Source organism: Triticum urartu, chromosome 2 (assembly GCF_003073215.2).
Source record: "Triticum urartu cultivar G1812 chromosome 2, Tu2.1, whole genome shotgun sequence".
In the NCBI taxonomy this organism is placed as follows: Eukaryota; Viridiplantae; Streptophyta; class Magnoliopsida; order Poales; family Poaceae; genus Triticum; species Triticum urartu.
The window spans coordinates 682,155,957-682,175,014 of NC_053023.1; the positions used below are offsets into that span (position 1 = coordinate 682,155,957).

The 19,058-nt window shown below is 42.5% G+C and overlaps 1 protein-coding gene across 1 annotated transcript; it reads right to left on the reverse strand.

Annotated features, from left to right (window-relative positions):
• Nucleotides 1-2,413: 2,413 nt before the first annotated feature.
• Nucleotides 2,414-3,693, reverse strand: LOC125534078. Its single transcript, XM_048697376.1, has 2 exons — nt 3,400-3,693; nt 2,414-3,051 (listed from the first exon to the last, which is right to left on the reverse strand). Exons 1-2 carry the CDS (start codon nt 3,598-3,600, stop codon nt 2,581-2,583), a joined length of 672 nt encoding a protein of 223 aa, XP_048553333.1. The 5' UTR covers nt 3,601-3,693; the 3' UTR covers nt 2,414-2,580.
• Between the last annotated feature and the right edge of the window lie 15,365 nt (nt 3,694-19,058).

The window sequence follows — 19,058 nt, forward strand, 5'->3', positions numbered from 1 at the left end:
TCGCTTGCTCAAGGAGAAGTGATGACTATGACACCAATTTGCTACCTCGATGACTTTGTCTTCATGATGATGCGTGCGGGGTATCTTGTGTGCACCGAGTAGCGGATTGTGACACTTTTAGCCTGGTTTTCCATTATTTAACTGGGTCGCTCTTTTCATCTTAATTAATAATGTGGCAAATATATTGCATCCACTTCAAATAAAAATATAGTGGAAAAGCGCACCTTATATATAACACCAACACGAGGTCTATTCTTGATGGATCGACTTGTTCTTTAACAATGATACCTCAAAGTGTGCTTGACATCAGGTGTCAAGTGGAGAAGCATTCACTTTGTATATAATACTCACACGGGGTTTGTTCCTGGTGGAATGATTTTTAGTGTAATATTGGAAGTGGAGGAATGCATAAAAGTTTTGAACTGCTTAAATGGAACTAATTTAGCCGTAAATTCACAGTTATATAATGGACACAATAATGATATTTTCCTGAATTGGTGAGGGACACAAAATCTTGAAGAAGGGAAGAACATTCCAACAGAGGCGGAGAACACGAGGTATGTTCTTGACTGGCCGACTTTTATCCTTTTTTCGACATCAAGGGTCGAGTTGACAAGGATGCACCTTATATAAAACATCCACACGGAGCTTGTTCCTGACGGACTACTGTAATATCAAAAAACAATATATGTAAAAGATTTCAACAACTTAATGTGACTAATTTATCCATAAATTTACATCAATATAACGAATGCAATTATAAGCCGGGGATGAGTGAAGGACACAATAAAATCTAGAAGAAGGGAAGAACATTCTAGCACGGGCGGAGAACACGAGGTATGTTTGTGACAGACTGACTTTTGTCCTTTAAGATGAAATGCAAAAGCTGCTCGACATAAAGTGTTGAGTTGACAAACAAGCACCTTATATATAACATTCACGCGGAACTTGCTCTGCCCGGAGATAATTTTGTCCTCTTAAGATGATATTGTAATATTGGAAATGAAAAAATGTACGAAAGATTCCAACTCCTTAGATATAGCTAATTTAGCCATGAATTTGTAGTTATATAAGGACACGGTTATACTCTCTAGATGAGTGAGGGACATGACAAAATCTTCAAGAAAAGATGAAAACTCTAACAATAAGCGGAGAACAAGATGAATACCAGAGGGTTGGAGGGGGGAGGGGGAGTGGCGTAAATGGTTGATCACCACTACTTCACATCGAGGGTTCAGACACCGTTTACATATGCCAACAAGAATTTTGCCTGATTGATTCTTTGATAATTCATTTATCACGGAGATAATCGTTAATAATTTTAAAGGATTGGATCTTAGGGTACTAGCTCTTTTCTAGGGTTTTTTCATGATACTAAGGACTACATATTTTGAGTTGTCACAAAAGGCTTTGACTATCGATTACCTCATTAATATCAGATATACTACCATTATGTGATTAAAAACAAAATCAGAAATCATCTAATAAAAATCTATTGATGTTATTTTTATACAAAGTATTTGGCGCAATTTTTTTATATAAAGCACTTGTATTCCCTGCAAAAAAAGAAGACTACTACTAGTAGTATTTTGGGAAGCAAAGTGTGTGAAGGAATTTTACAAGTGGCACCCATCAAGTGGCTCACAACATATTCCTGAATGCAATCTGCCTATACGGTGCGTAGTTTTACACGGTAGAGTAAATTTGTACCATCCACAGAAAAGACTAATCACCCAATACGGTCAGTCGCAGTCCATGGATTTGGATTCGGCGTCAGTCTATCGGTTCTTGTCCAATAGGGCACCCCCCATATCGCTCTCCACTTGATAAGGCTCGATCGATGAGACCACGTACGCACCTATTGTGATTTTTCTACATCGAGCAAACTACACTTGCGATTTTGTATCGTGGTTTTGTACCGCACATGCGTATTTTATTTCATTTTTGCATGGTACCACACTTGCGTATTTGCCACGGTATAAAATACCAGGGTACTCGTACGTACCGAGTATTGTTGAGAAAATACAAAAGCAACGGATTCACTATTTATATACGTGGTGTACCGAGAACTGCATTAATTTTGGAAAGAACATCCAGGTCATACCAATCGTGTTATTAATTGCGACGACTCGAGAAAAAGTTTTATTTACAGTTTTGCTAAAACACATCTAAATGTGCCATAAGTATTGCACATCTAAATTATATGTCATTGATCTTACATTAAGATTTCTCTTTTTTTATTGCACATCTAGGTGTGAATATTTTATTTCTCTTTTTTTCTCTTTATATTTGATTCACTCACTTGGATGTGTAATAACTAGAGCACATCTAGATGTGTCAAAGGCTATTTTCATTGCTAATTGGCGACTGAATGAACAGAGCAGCTAAGAATTGAAGAAAAAGACTAAATAAATTAACAAAGTCCAACTTGAATATCTGATTTGACCCTATGATAATAATTTTCTGAACATGTAACTGTTTCTGATGATATATTATAAGAAGCAACAAACTAATGGCTGGAAAAAACTTTTTCCAGAACGAAAAAAAAATCCAATTGTCTACTGTATCATCTTTTCCCATTCACTCGGTTTCATCGGCGGCGGCATTCAGGTCAATCTTCGGCTTCTTCCCGCTGCTGTGGGCGGCGGGCTTGGTGGGGAGCGGCGGCACCTTGGACGCGCACCGCGGGCACCGGGGGTCGGCCTCGGCGATGAGCACGTACGTGAGGCAGGACGGGCACGCGGACGCGCGCATGGCCGGGTTCGCGGGGGGCGACGCCGTGCTTGAAGGCGGCGAGCGGCTGCGCTTTCCCAGGGAGGGGCACGACGACGAGGTGGACGCAGACGAGGAGGACGAAGTGTCCGGCGAGCGGGCTGACCGCGCGGCGGCGGCGCGCTGTAGGGCGTCGCGGACCATGTCGAGGGTGCAGACCGCCGCGCATGTGGTGACGGCGGCGGCGGGAGCGGTGGTCGCCGTGGGAGGCAGGTTGAGGTCCGGCTGCCCGTCTTGGGCGGCCTGGTGGCGATGAGGGGTCAGGAACGTCTTGCCGGACTGCACAAAAACAAGAAACTCACTCTGTTATAATTTGAAACAAGATCAAAGACGGGTATGAACACGAAGAACAGAAAACTCTGTGATTCAATCCAACAGAACCAGAAAATTCGATCGTCATGCTCATAAACCGATCGAAGAACATGGATTTGATCTGCAGACAAAACCTAACCCAGCAATCGAATTTCATCTCGGACAGGAACCACACGGGCGCGAATTGATTAAGCACCAACCATGCACGCACGCGCGTGTAACAATCTTGTTCATACATAGACGAACAGACCATCTTGAGATCGCAAGAACAGGGGAGGAGAAACGAATGGGCGAGACAACACGAGGAGGACTCACCAGCAGATCAAGCCGTCGCTCCCAGCCGGCGGGCACCTTGACCTCGAGGTCGACGACCTCGTCCTGCCCGCCGGCGTCGCCGCCGCACCCGCCGAGCAGATCCATGGTCACCATCTCCGGCGCCTTCCCGGCGGCGCCGGCCCTACGCTTCCCCGCCTCCCCGCGGAGCATCCTGGCGATGGAGCTCACCTCCGCCGCCATTCTCCTCTTCCCTTTCTCGGCGGTCCTCTGCTTCCTCTTTTCTGTGTTTGTCTGTTGTTCTGCCGAGGGAGAGAACAGAGATCGGTGGGGTGCTTGGCAGTGCGTGGTGGGGCGCCGCTATATATATTGGGAGGCCGCCGGCGCGACGGACACGCGGGGCCCACGTGCCAGCGAGCGTGGAGGGTAGGGAGAGCCATTAAGGATCATGTATTAATGGCCGTCGTTGGGAAATGGTTGGAAGATTATTAATGCCAATTAACTGCCCGAAACAAATTTGGGGTCGCTGACGTGTTTAATTCACTCGAATCGAAGAGCCGGGATTTGAATTCGTTTCCGTTTAAAGTAGTCATTTACTGCCCCGCATAAGTACATGAATGGGCTGGATTTAAATCCTGGAAGAACCCTTGGGCTGCCGCTGCAATATCATGCTGGATTTATGTGCATTGATCCATTCCATTTAATCGTTTCCCGTTTTATTGTTCATCTAGAAAACAGATGCAACCACTAAATTCATTGGTACCATATTCAATAGTATCCGCCCATCCATATTTTAGGTCACAAAAAATTGAGCATTGCCGCGTCGTATAATACATACTCCTGTATAATCAATGAAAAAGATTTTTTGGAGGAAAATTAATTGATATATTTATATTGGATTATATCGCTACGATTAATGTCTAATCGATTCCGGAGTACTATATTATGTGATGCAAAAAAGAGAATATATTCATATTGGATTAAATCGACACGATAATGTCTAATCGATTCCGGAGTACTACTATGTTACTGGTGCAAAAGAAAGGCAAAGTTGAGGATACTGCATCCAGAGTACTATATATTTATATTGGATTAAATCGCAACGAATAATGTCTAATCGATTCTAGAGTACTATATGTCGTGGTGCAAAAAAAATGCAAACTCGGGCATACTAGCATCCCGCAGTCGGCATTTAAGAAAAATGAGAGCCACGGGCGAGCCTCGTGCTTCGAACCCAGGCAGGCAAGGCGTGGACAGGCGCTGCTAGCCACTCGAGCTTTGCTCTGTTCTTGTGGTGATGCAAAATATCAAGAGTTTTTTTATCCCCCAGGTGACGGTGAGATGGTTCTCGCCATGAAAATTGTAAGATGGAATTGCCATGGTCTTGGCATGGATGTGGAAATTCCTTTGCTCTTGCATGTTCAATAGCAAATGAAGTCCGAACTAACCTTTGTGACTAAGATGTGCCTCAATTAAGATTGGGCTTATATAATCCATTTGAATTAGGATTTAATTTCATTTTTTTTAGGGTAGTGATGGTTGTAGCGCCAATCTTGTGTTAATGTGGAACATCAGTGATATTATTTTGTGGTATAATGGCAAATTTTATGGATGTTATTATTTTTGATGATAATGATTCAACTTGGCGATTCACTAGGTTCTATGGTGATCCATGATGGGACTGTAGGGATTGGCCGTGAGAATATACAACATCATCTCGATCTTGTTTTTGGCTTGTTGTGGGAGTTTTTAACAAAATTCTATATGGGCACGAGAAGGGAGGTAATATTGAGTTGGCGGTTATAATGCAAGCATTCAGAGATTGCTTGTGATTGTAATTTTGATCACATAGGTTACATTCGTGACTCGTTTATGTGAAGAACATGAGAGATCCCGGAAAGGCCACACATTGAGCTTTTGAGTCCCATCTATTCTAGTCGATTCCAGAAAGTGCGAGTGCCATGCCGTTTCTTCTCTTGATATTCACCTGGGTATCACACTTAGTCGGACTTGACACAGAGGACTCACAACATGTCCTCTACATTTGTTCATGGGCGCCCTCTGCTCTGGCTCCTGCCAAATCTGGAATGGCTGCATGGTGTATTTTTTCCCTCCTTGGGGGTGTCTCTAAGATGGTTCTCGCCACGAAAATTGTAAGGTAGAAGTGTTAGTGGTTATGGCACGGATGTGGAAATTATTTGCTCTTGGATGTTTATCAATTGAGGTTTGTTGACGTGATGTTTATGTCTATGATGTGCCTCAAAAAAGGTTGGATATATGTAATGCATATGTATTAGGATTGAAATTCATGTTCACCGCTGATATTGATTATTGCAGCGTCAGTCTTATGTTAATTCAATGCATCAATAATAGTTACTTTGTAGCATATGGGAAAAAAATTATAGATGTTATTGTTGGCAATGTTAATGATTTAGCATGGAGGTTCATGGCATCCCATGGTAAGCAAAAATGGGATTGTAGAGATTGGTCATGGGAATATACTAGGCAACTTCATCTTGAGCTTCAGCTGTCATGGCTTATTATGAGAGGCAACAATAGATTAATGATTATAATACAAGCATTCCAAGATTCCTTATAAGACCGCGACCCTTATCACATGGGTTACATTGGTGATACATTTATGTGGAGTAGAGGAGAGACACAAGAAATGGTAGACATGTCAGTGCACAACGGAGTCACTACTCCCGTCGGTGAGCAAAAAAATTCAATATTTGGATTAGAAAGTATGCCGATGAACTAATGGATGGAAAGAAAATAAAATTTATCCATAGAAGAGGAGGAGGTGCTTATAAAATCGGTGACTCAAGTGATCCTACTATAAGTTGTACCGATCTTCAAAATTCCTAACTTTCCAGACGACAACCTTCGACAACTCAATTAAGAAAGGTGTATCGTTTACAATGTAAATCATAACGGTTGGGATATGATGTTTCAAAGATAGGTGCATTTGAAGGGTTGGGAGTGGAAATAGTATCAAAATATGGGATGATCCATGGATACATAATAGTCCTCCATGGTATATTTTTACAAGGATAGGTACATAATATGCTTGTTTATTTTCTAAAGAAGGCTTTCATTCAAAAATAATAGAGTTTTGAGTACAATCTACATGAATTAGCCACTAAATGTGGGGTGGAGAAAAGTCCCACTGCATCTCCACCCCATTTACTCTCCATTTTCATGAGCCAACACATTGCCATCTCTCTCCATTTTCATAACCTTGTATGCCATTCCACCCAAATACTCTAGACTCTCTTTGTACACATTGTGCCATTTAGAACGATTATACCTTAGGCCAATAGCCCATGCCACCATAGAGTAATCATCTTCTAATAAGATTCTGCCAGACCTGAGCTTCATAGCAAGCCCCGATTTCCGCCTCTTATGCAGCGCACCACCACCCAAGTAAAATATCCATCTCAGCAACACCTTCTCCCCCGTGCATAGCGATAATACCGTCATACGAGCAACCATCCTCCTTTAGGAACGATGCATCAATGTCAATCTTCAACCAATCCACTTCTGCCTATGCCAAGAGGTTAATCTTTAGGTAATATGTGTGTTTCCATTGTGGACGAACAAGTTGATTCAACCACTGGTCATTAAGATGGGTAGCTTATACGTGATCTGTTATGGCCTATTGATGTTGAATATATTATTTAGATTCCAATAATCCAGAGCTTTGAAGATTTTGTTGTATGTTTACATACTAAGTTATGCGTATTTTTAGTCAGATTAGCTTGTCATTGAGTGGGAACACGAGCGCAAAGAAAATTAAGGCGAATGATGTGCCAAGGGATAAAAATGTTTAATCCTCATAAGAGTAAACTTCAGGAGGTTCTAGCTTCGGGAATTCTATTTTGATATTTAAATGTCTTCATGGGATTTTGTTGTGCTAGACAATTTTGGCTAATAGACATATCAACATGCAAGCCTAGTGCATGTTTGCTCGAATGTGCTGAAGATATCTAGCATGCACTCTTAAAAATGTGATCGAGCAACAGTTGTTTGGAGAACTCTAGGTTTAAAAAACTAATCCATGAAGATGTCATGTTATAAAAAGAAGTCTCCAACCTTGGGGCATGGAGGACTACAGGGAATTCTAGTAGTGACATTGTGGCATATCCGGCGGGAACATCGTCTATTTATCAGTGACGATCACCGACTAGGTCAAAGAGCCGAATTACCCAGCCATGTCAATTGCAATTGTCATGAACTATGAGAAGAAAATGTTGATGAAAATAAAAATCAACTCACATAGTCAGGAGCACTCGCCCAAGAAACATGATCAAGATCAATGTTGATGTACCTTTCAATGCAGAGTAATTGTCATGAGCCACTCGTGCAGTGGTTAGGGTGACATGAGTATGTTTATCAGTGTTGCAAATAAGTTGCTACTCCTGGTTTATGTTGTTGGCACATTGGACGCTTACACAATGTTGTGGGCCATTTACCTCACTCAATATCTGGTTCGCAATTGAGTCATCATCAACTCGAATTGTCTCGACATGACCAACACTATGAATAACGATGGTCATACATTTGGAGCTAATATGGACATCGAAGCCTCGCGAGTAATCTAGAACTAGTAATTTTATTGTCCTAGAGAAGCAAATATGGTTGAAGATGAGTTTGCTAAGTGTGCTTGATCATAATCAACTTGCTGCTTACAAGATGGACGACTTCAAGTTCTCAAGCCACAATGAGTGGATGATGCAACTGTTTTTCTTTTAAAAAAAACTAGGTTTTACAAATCATGGCACCACACTACATCTTGTTTCTTCCTTTGTCGTCCTTTCATCTCAGTATCTTTTATTTTATTTTTATCCTTCACAACCACCATTGCACCACATCTTGACCCCTCCGAGTTTGCCACTTGCATAACATATATATGTTGGTATTGGTATGGTCCTATTGCTGAGCCATACCTTTTCTCTCCATCATCCCCCAACCAACTCCTACACTAGTTAATCATACCATCATTGTTCACTAATAGCAAACAAGCATGTCTACACCATCGTCATCATTTCCCATTTTACCTCCACATCTATGTTGTCAATGAACCCCTCATGAACCCTAAGTGGACTTAATCAAACTATAACCCTAACGCCAATTCATGTCAATATTTGTGTCATGTAATCTTGTCGTTTTTAAATTGAAGCAACAACTAATTTTACTACTCTAGTCAGAAACTACTAAATAGTCATGAGAAATCATTTTCCACACATATCCTAGAACACATCCAATCGGTTCCAAAATAGACGACTTCAACTTGTTAAGTTTTTCCCATATTGCTTGCCCTTCTGGTATTTTTCTGATGGCTGAAATTTTCAAATCTACTCATCTGTTATGTGGTAAAACCCCCATAAATATGATATATTTCGGTGAGGAAACTTGATTTTCTTCTGAAAAAGTAGAGGGAAATGGACAGACATGAAAATAGTCGAAAAGCAGTAACATTTTGCGCATAGTCCCTCCGGTCCTTTTTAGTCTGCATATACATATTATCCAAAGTCAAAGTATGTGTACTTTGACCAAACTTATAAGTATGAACATTCACAATGCCAAATCAATATTGTTAGATTCGTTATGAAATATATTTGGTATTCTAGATGTTGATATTTTTTAATGTAAATTTGGTCAAACTTTGCAAAGTTTGACTTGACACAAATTTAATACGCAGAGTAAAAAGGACCGAAAGGAGTACTTTTAATTATTGTGCCTATCTGTAAGGCGCTCAAGAGTGGAACATTTTCACATACTCATGGTGCCGAAGAGGGTGCTTGGATCCAAGGGATTATTTTTAGTCTGACTAAAAATAGTCTTTTTTAGAGGCTAAAGTTCCAAGCACCCTTGACTAAAGAGAGGCTAGGACTAGTCTTGAGGCTAAAAAATTTTAGTCATAGGAAACCTACTAAAATATGTATTAGCCCTCTCTCTCCTCATTTAATGCCTCTCCTTTAACACATGCGAGTTCTGGATTGGAGGGTTTGGAGAATAATAAATGCTCAATAACTTGATTTTAGTCTCTTTAGTATTTGGATCCAAGCATAGGTGAGGCTAGCAAGTTTTAGTCCCACTACTTTTAATCATGGGACTAAAACGTATCCAAGCACCCTCGAAGTTGGACGATAATAATTTGAAAGTTTATAGGAACAACATCATTCATGAGATATTTATAGGAAACGCCATCCAATTCAATGGCGGCAGCTACTCTAGCTTGGAATTTATGAGGTGAAAAGAAACGCAATTGGCCACGGCGCATCTTCAGTTTTAAAGGCTCTCCTCAATATTGCATTGCAATCATAGCTCGCCCGCATTGATCTAATCACGAATTTAAGGCGGGAGATTGTTTTCCATAACTACCGAATAGAAAGCCTTTAATAACAGGCCGGGGCAACAACCTGTGAGACGAACTTAATTCGCACGCGATCTGGATCGATCCACCCCATCCATCATCAAAACCTTCCACCTAAAACCCGAGGAATTTTCCTCCGTTTAGTTCTGGATTTTCTCTCTTAATTAAATGATTCTCCGTAAGCTCGTGCATGCAGTATTAAACACGTTTTGGAGGTTGCTGCAAGGCGATTAAGTTGGGTAACGCCAGGGTTTTCCCAGTCACGACGTTGTAAAACGACGGCCAGTGAATTGTAATACGACTCACTATAGGGCGAATTCTTTCGTCCAATTAATCAGTCCCAACAACTTCAAAAATAATGTACCCCCATAACAATAACGTTTACTTGCAAACGCCCCAGTTTCTTTCGTGGTCTATTTCAAATTTATGAGACGAGAGGGCTTATTCTAAAACATTGTTATCTTTGTTAAAAAAATACAGTTACACTTACTTCGCCTGGCCCGCTCTCGCGAGCAGGGGCGAACCCTAGCTAGCGCTGCCTCCCACCTCCTCCTAGCATCTGATCCCCCTTGCATGCCGCGGGCGTACTGCTCGGTCGACGTAGGCAGCAACGAGGCTCACTTCCTCCCTGTTGGGTCGCATGCAGCGCGGTATGCGGCATTCATCCGGGGCTGCGGCGACAGCGACAAGGACGGCTGTGTCAGCGACGTGGGCGGGCGTTGCAGCTGCGGCGGTTGTGCTAGTTGGTAGTGGTTAGTTATACTCATCATGCATCATAATGGCAGGCATAGCTATGTCTCTTACTCATGTGGGCGGCAAGGGATGTAGCGGCAGGCATCTCAGGCTCATTCTCGATCGTTGGCAGTAGCGACACCCAGAGCCGGGTGAGCTGCCGAGCAAAAGCTACATTGTTGAGGACGTCATTGTTGTTTTCCTCACCGTATCTGGGTACCTGGCATGTCCCTTGTCCACTTCGGACTCGACAACGGCAACACTTTGCACCGTTTCCCCTCCCCAGGGCGTTCTTTTTTTTTGCGGGTTAGATGTTCTAGGTTGTGTCGTGGTGTTGGGCTCGCGTGCATTTTATATTGTTCAATTATGACTTAACAGTTAAAATTCCAGCATTACACATGAGAATTGTATGTTTTTGCGGGGATGAGAACTGTATTAAGCCCACATGTTTCTCATATGTGCCGATTGCACTCGTCCGTACCATTGTGGATTTATCGCCGTGCTAGCACAATTAGATATGTTCTCACACACAAAAAAAATATCAGATATGCTCCATCTATTCCGAGCTTTTTTCAGATCTATCCTTGTGATCAGTTACTGCTCCCGGGTGCACATGCATCTGGATGAACAGTAAATCTACAAAAAAGAAATCTGATTTTTCCTGTAACACTTAATGTTCCACTCCCGTGCAAAATTTCATTTAGAACTAACATTTGATGTGCTCATACAAAAAGGACAAAATTGTACTCTGAAAAAGTTCATTTTTTATGCATTTTGGGGTGCATGTGTTTGTTTTTCTTACCCAAAGCATCACGAATGTGATCTCTACATGAAATTTATACATAAGAAGAATATTCAAGAATGTTTGTCTACAATAAAATTCGGATTTTTCGTTTTGCTATTTTTTGGAATCTACTGTCCACACATTTGCACCTGGAGCAGAATGGCACCTTCGCTTGTGATTTCCTATCTCTCTCCAATACTGTTTCGGTCAGAAAGAAGAAACGAAATCCATTTATTAACAACAACGACTGAATTCTCTGTACACCTATATCTTCCCAGTCAAGAGTTTACCACCCATCCTCTCAAAAAGGACGTTGTATCAACTATTGAATGCTATCACCCTCTTGTTCTTTGGACTGCACTTACGGATGAACGGATTGTTAGGCTGGTTGTAACGGGGAGTATCATATACTAGTATCATGCATATGATATTAGTGTATGATACTACCTCCCTAATGCATAGTATCATATATTAGTATCATATAGTACTCTATTTATTGTCATGCATGACACAAAGTAGCATAGCATTTAATATGATACGGTATCATGATATGATACTACACCCTCTCTTTCTTCATTTAATGTCATGACACCTCATCAAAATTGCCTAGTTGGCATGCATAATATTAGCTATGATACTATCATTACGACCAGCCTTAGGACCCTTTAGTTATCCCCCCATTAATGATGAGGTGTAGTGGCCATCGTGGATTCTCTGTGCGAGTACACATGTGCTGATCCTATAGGTGGGGAAATTGTCTTATAGCCTACTCATAGAGTATGATACTTTTTTTTTGAGGATCGAGTATGATACTACAAAATTCATATTCCTATGATAATCCTATCCTATGAACCAAAAGAGGCCTTACTGTGATAGATGATCTTATTTATTACCATACATGATACATACTCCCTCTTTTCCGGTTTATAGGGCTTATCTCAAAATTTTAGTTTTTCCATTTTATAAGGCTCAATTTGGTTGTTTTCCATCACATGTTCAGATTCCAAGATGCATTAAATCATTGCATGCAAGTACTAAGAGAAAATTGACCAATGCATGTAATTTATGCATGCATGCATTGCAATTAATGCATTGGTAACCATACTTTTTTGAGGAAAACAAGAGCATTAATTGGGTGCTTTTGCAAATTACAAAAAGTATTCCACCACTCACCATCTACCTTGGTTGATGAGAATTTTGAATTGAGCCTTATAAACCGGAAAGGAGGGAGTACTACTACGATAGCACTCCTTTAATACGGTATCTACCTACTAATATTACTATGATAGATGATCATATTTATTACCATACATGATACATACTACCGTAGTACTCCTTTAATACGGTATCTACCTACTCCTATAATTATAATACAATATGCTACTCTAACCCTCTCTCTCCTTTAATTGTCCACCACATCAGCGTGTTTGCTAGTCTCAAATGCATGATACTCCCTTCGTCTAGGTGTGCAAGTCACCTTACGAAAACCAAATAATCCTAAAACACTTAGATATTGTACATTAATTCCCTCCTTGTTTCTTATTTCATGACATATCAACCAATAAGAGATGTGGGCCATGCATGTTTTTAATGACTTGACCAAACATAACATACAATGGTTAGTTCATTACATGCAATGCTATTAATTAGCAAAAAACATTAAGTTCTCTCGTTTTCCCCTCCGCCTTGGTCGCGGTGCACAACGTAAGATGACTTATGCACCTAGACGGAGGGAGTACCGGCTAAGATACCACCACTATGGTCAGTCTTACTACTCCCCACTTTCATTTAGAGCAAGTACAATAGAGTGAGTACTTCTATGAAAATCTCAACATGAGTTCAAATTCTTTTTTGTTGAGAATAGTAATCCATAGTTCATGAAATCGGTTTCTCGAATTCCCTCAATCAAATTCATGTGTTTTTTTTCTTGTGAACCATCAAAATCATTTGTGCACTAACTCTTGTGTTTCGAGCCCCTGTAGGAAACCAATAGTAAACGCCATTCGGATTCTTTGTTTTCCATATTCGTACCTTCAAAGAGTCTTTTAACATGAGTATTTTTCGAATCATTTTAACACGACTTAAAACGTATACATTTTTTCTGCAAATTCCAAGCCATTCAATATACTTTATCTCTTTATTTCTCTGGAATATCGCCTGGTCTCTCCTATGCACCATCCAAAGCCATCATCTTCATTAGAAGGCCATTTCAAAATCCACCACAATTGTGTTTTTTTACTCTATTCATGCGCTTAGGATAATAATGCTATCCAAAGCGGCATTTAATTGGATGTTAACATGCTTCCACACCACGTAAACAATGATGCACTCCCTCCTTTCCGTTTATTTGCAAACTAGAATGCTTGTCTCCCACTCGGCATCTGCCTTAGTTGTTGAGATTTTTGAGAAATGCGAAACAAATTGGAAAGGGCGGAGTAGTTGATTAGGTTGCTCGGAATATAATTTGAACTAGAGAACAAGAATAAATAAATAAATATCTGGTCAGATAGCTTTTGATGAAGAGCTTATCTTGTTTTCATAATGACATGTGGATCATAAAAAAGAAGGAAACTGAATTGGGTCCGCCCAGACCTAAAAGCAAGTAAAAGGATCGATATGGTTGACTAGAGGGGGGTGCGAATAGGCAACTAATAATTTTTAATTTTTTTTTACCAAATTAAACTTTGCATCAAAGTAGGTTGTCTAGATGCAATTACAATGTTCTATCAAAAGAAGGAGCACATAGTGTGTGTCCTTGCTTGGGTGCCTCGTCACCCGGCATGGCATAGTGGCGGCTCTAAGCACAATTTCGGGTGTCATTTGACATCACAAAATTGTGCAAACCACTCTTGAATTTTTTGATATACATGAAATGGTTCATACACTAGGAATTTGAATTGATTGACATGACAGGATCGTAGGGGGCTAGCACCGCCACTTGTACATGCCATGACACAAATGGCGCAAATCAGGTTTGCCTGTAACTTGTTTGCATGGTTGGCAATGGCGGAGGTAGAGGATGGACAGGGTGGACCATAGCCCACCCTGAAATTGGAAAATGTGCTTTATACCATAGGAAAAAAGCTAGAAAAAAAAGAAAAAAATTATATGTACAACTGCACTGTTGGCCCACCCTGGCCCAGTGAGCTAGGTTCGCCACTTATGGTTGGAGACGGACACTCAACTTTCAGAGGACGAATAACACGAATAACACGTACTATCACTGTGTCAAAATATAAAACGTTGTTCACCCGCAAGAAAAACGTTATTATAGGCTAAAAAAACCCCGCAAAAAAATGTATAGGCTAAACTAGCCTAAAAAAATCTTATATTTTGATACTTGTCACACGTGCATTTGGAGCAGGCGATCGATTCGAGAGCGCTGCCATTCTTTTTTTGAGCATCAGTACAGACACAAGCGCTCATATACACGCGCATACACTCACCCCTATGAACGCACACACGCACACCCTACCCCTATGAGCACCTCTGAGAGACTGAGCCGGCATATCATCTTGAGATTTACGAAGTCACCGTAGGCGCCTCATCGTCGACGGGAACATCTCCTCCCACTGAAAGCGTATCGCCGAAAATCCTGAAATAAATTTAGGAATAATGCGAGCACCAGGATTTAAATCTTGATGGGTTAGGGATACCATTGTCCACCTAACCAACTCAACTACAAGTTGAGAGCGCTGCCATTCAAAGGAAAGGAGGCGCACCGTACACGTTCAGTCGTTCGGTTGACGGTGTGTCTTGCTTTCATGGAATTTACGGCCAGATCCGCCAAATCGTTGGGCCCGATCGGTCGGGGACGTACGCGTCGTTTGTTTGACCGTCGGTCTATATACGCGTACAACATACACCTACTACTGCGTCCAGCGAAGCCAGGTGATGTAGGCAGCGGCCGGCCCAGCTGGCTCAAGGCAGGACAGGAGTGAAATGTCAAAGCAGATGTAGCATGCATGCCCGCATGGCGCGTTGGCGATGATTTGATTAACAAACTGGCCAAGACACTGGTAGCAGCAAAAAGAAGTAGGATGCACGATGATGTCGACAGTCAATATTAATGGAGTAATGGGGCATGGCGTTCATATTCTTAAGTCGGATTCGGTTAACAGACCGACCGGAGCATCATAGTCCTCATGTGCGGCTCATCGGATTAAAAAAAGTGTATCCCGTGTGCATGACGATTCATGAGATCACTAAACTAGCTGCTATGTTGCAACATCTACAGCCTGGCCCCTCGTATCCCCTTATACGTCCACCGCTCACAAAAATACGACATAATCGAACCCCTCAAACCGACCCCTATATGTCTAAGTTGTTTGTCACTCGAATACCTAACTCATATATGGAGCGGATATGAAAAGGCTCAAACACGTCCGGACGTGTCTGCCCGTCAGACCGACGGTCAGAATCCACGTGGAAACATGCAGAAAACAATCAGTCCAACATGAGCTCACCGGTTTGCATTCTTGTGACTCAGCGCACTACTCGAGGGCCAGACTCGGCTATTTAAGCATGACGGTGACTCTCAACCCTTGTCGTCCCCATTTCCTCCCTCTTTCTTCCATCGACGCCGCCACCGCGACCCCGTCCATGCCCTATTCCGCTCCGACCTCGTCGTCCACCGGCAGCCATGGTCCGCCTTAGGATTACCTACTACAAGATGTTGACACTGTAACCCCGGGCGAAGATTCATGCACGGCGCTTCGCTTGAACTGCAGCCGGTTTGCCTCCAAACTCTTCGGAGGAGGAGAGGGAGGATCAGGAGGCGTCGGGCGCGGAGATGGAGGAGGTGGAGCCGTGGGACGAAGAGGATTAGAATGGTGAGGCGAATCTAACATCGAAGTAGGCAATATTCGACATAAAGAATGTGATGGTGGAGTTCGAGGTCGCCAAAGCAGAGGAGGCGGTGGAGCTGCAGGCCATTTCACTCCATCCAGTCCGAGGCAGAGGGGGTGGCGAATCGCACTTCCTCCAAGAGGTGGAACTTGAGCGTGAGCAGCTCTTCACGCACGAGGAGGACACGCCGGATTTTCGACCCGCTGCCAATGACCATGAGGCCGACGGCTTCGACAAGGACATCATCGACATTTCCGATGACGGGTAGATTGTTTCCTTATTTTTAGCTATGTACATAAATGAATTTTGCGCTGCATGTAGTAGTATGAATATGAAGATCAAGAAATGAGTGTTATGGTTACAATGTCTAAGAAATGAAGTGTGGCTGATCACTATCCGCGGACGTGAATCTACGAAGTTCTGTTGTAGATGCTCTTAGCCCTGATCAATGGCAGGGTGAGTAGGAAAACAAAATGCTCCATGCATTATGACAATAGTCTGACTCTTCTGACTCTTCCGGCCCAGATGTTTGGCAAATTAAGTCATTTTTTTTCACTTTTCGACTTATAAGTTGATGACTTATTTGAAACCAAACAGGTCCTAAGTAGAGGAACACAAGTTGCATGAGTGGCCTCCCATGCTCCGCTCAACTTGAAATGTCAGCGTGGATAACAAAGCACTCATGCATGCATCCATAGACTACACGCGCATATAAAGATACTCCCTCCATTTCAAAATATAGTGCGCCTGTGTTTTCCGAGGTCCAACTTTGACCATGAATTTAACCAACGAGACCAACTGCGGCGGGAGAAAAAATTATATAATTGAAAACTTCTTTCGAATACGAATTTACTAATATAATTTTTGCTCCCGCCGCAATCGGTTTTGCTAGTTAAATTTACGGTCAAAGTTGAAGCACGTGGATAGAGGAAGTACTATATTGTGGAATGAAGGGAGTATTGTCCATTATTTTCTCGGGATTGTTAAGGCAGCAATCAATGAACAGGGCGTGCAGCGCCTGGACTTCTTCTCCTCCTCTGCACCCAACAACTTGTCCATTCAGGGTCAGCCAGTTATAAAGTCCGATCGGCGGCGGCCCGTACGTACTACTTCTCCTCCTCTCCATACTGTACCAAATCTTCAAGGCACAAAAGCTACTATAGCCGCTGCACCATATACTACGCAGGGGCAGAGCAGTTGGCACCGAATGAGAAGTTCGGCCCAAAAGCAAGTTAGCACTAATGGTTACTACTGCACACACTTGCATCTCATCTGTATATGCGACAGTGGTAGTACTGCATGCGACCTGCCTGCAGTGGTTAAGCACAAGAAAGTCATTACCTGCACAGCGGCCCAACAAGGGAATTCTCTGCAGGCAATCACCATTCACCACACAATTCCTGTCATCACTTGTGCGCTCTGCCAACCGCCAATCTATCGACTAAACCCTCTCGAAGCTAGCCACCATGCATGCACCTACGTCCGTCCTGTGGTGTGTCGCCGCAAATTGACAGGATCTGCACTGTGCATGGATAGATAAGAGAGGAGCAGGTCCACAGGGCAAGGGAAAAAGCTTGATGGAGTCTTCAGAAACAAGCCCCGCGCAATCAATGGTTCTCCGTGAATAAATGCAGGGTTGGTTCCCGGTTGACATTTATGCTCAAGACGTATACGTGGAAGTGGATTCAATTCAGCGCGGGGACGTACTACTCCACGACTACTTGCAGAGTTGCAGTTGAAGGATTGGAGCATCGAACAAAAGACATTGCACGTTTATCTACTTGTCCAATGCGACTGGATCCATCCTTGGTCTATCTGCTGGGTGTAGTAGTGGTAGCGTGTGTCATCTTGCTGGGTGCAACTGCTCGGAATGAATGCGCGCTAGCCTTCAATGGCCGTGCCACCGTCAATCTTTTATATTTTCTTCATTCAGCAAAGAAAGAAGAAAGGACGGGAGAAGATGAAGATCTGGCCTGGAGGAACAGTGAGTGTATTTCATGGATGTAGATACTAGATACGGTTGCACGTAGCTGTTCCCGGGTGAATACGCGTACGCATCACTGGTTATCCTGCGGGTACGCATTACTTACACCCGTCGCCATCGCATCAATTATTTTCCACTTTTTTAGATATACTCATTTCATTTGGAAACTTCTGTATCGAGCAGAAAAGAATGTATTTCTACAATTTTTTAATTTGTCTCTTTAATCTTGAGAGAGAAAATAATTGTTTGGGGCAATAGAAAAGAAACTTATCAGACAAAATGATAAGTTTTTTTTTTTGCGCGGAACTTATCTTTGTACTTAGGCGCAAAAAAACCTTATCAGTTTCTTCAATAAGCTTTTTTCTTTTGCATGAAAATACAAGTTTTTCTTTTGTGTGAAGAACTTACCAATATCGGCCCATTGATCCCTCATAAAAAAACACAAAATATCAAACCAGTGAATGATCAATAGAAACCGCCTATCTCCTAGACCTGACAGGCCCATTTCCATGGCCCAACACAGACATGACTCAACACAGCTCAACCTCCCCAGCCCAACCCAAGTATATGTGTGCTACCATCTCCTCCTGTGCGAGAGGCTCTGCCATAGACTCCCCTACTCCCGTCCTCACTCGAGCACACTCCGTCGCCGTTGACCCCGAGCTTCTTCAGGCTGGACATGCAGCGGGGTCGGCGAATTAAAATTTGGGTGCACCGATGAGAGAGGATGGAGTTCCAGTCACTGCAAGTGGGACCATTACGACCTGCAACGGGGTCAGCGGACGCGCTCGGGCACCTCCATATCCGCCTCATATTTGGGCTGGATACGAGGGGTGCCGGTCAGCCCAGGCGTTTGATGCGCACTGCTGAGTCGATTTTTTTTTGTGACCGGGCGGGCCACCCAGACATTTGAGACGGGTTTAGGGCGCCCGGCTATTGATGTTCTAAGAGAAACTCTAGCATGTCCCTTGTCC

Excerpts from the sequence above, each read along its gene's own strand:
- LOC125534078 (XM_048697376.1), bottom strand. The coding sequence starts at position 3,600 with ATGGCGGCGGAGGTGAGCTCCATCGCCAGGATGCTCCGCGGGGAGGCG. Across the intron at positions 3,052-3,399 it reads AGCGACGGCTTGATCTGCTG|TCCGGCAAGACGTTCCTGAC; the intron begins GTGAGTCCTCCT and ends GTTTTTGTGCAG.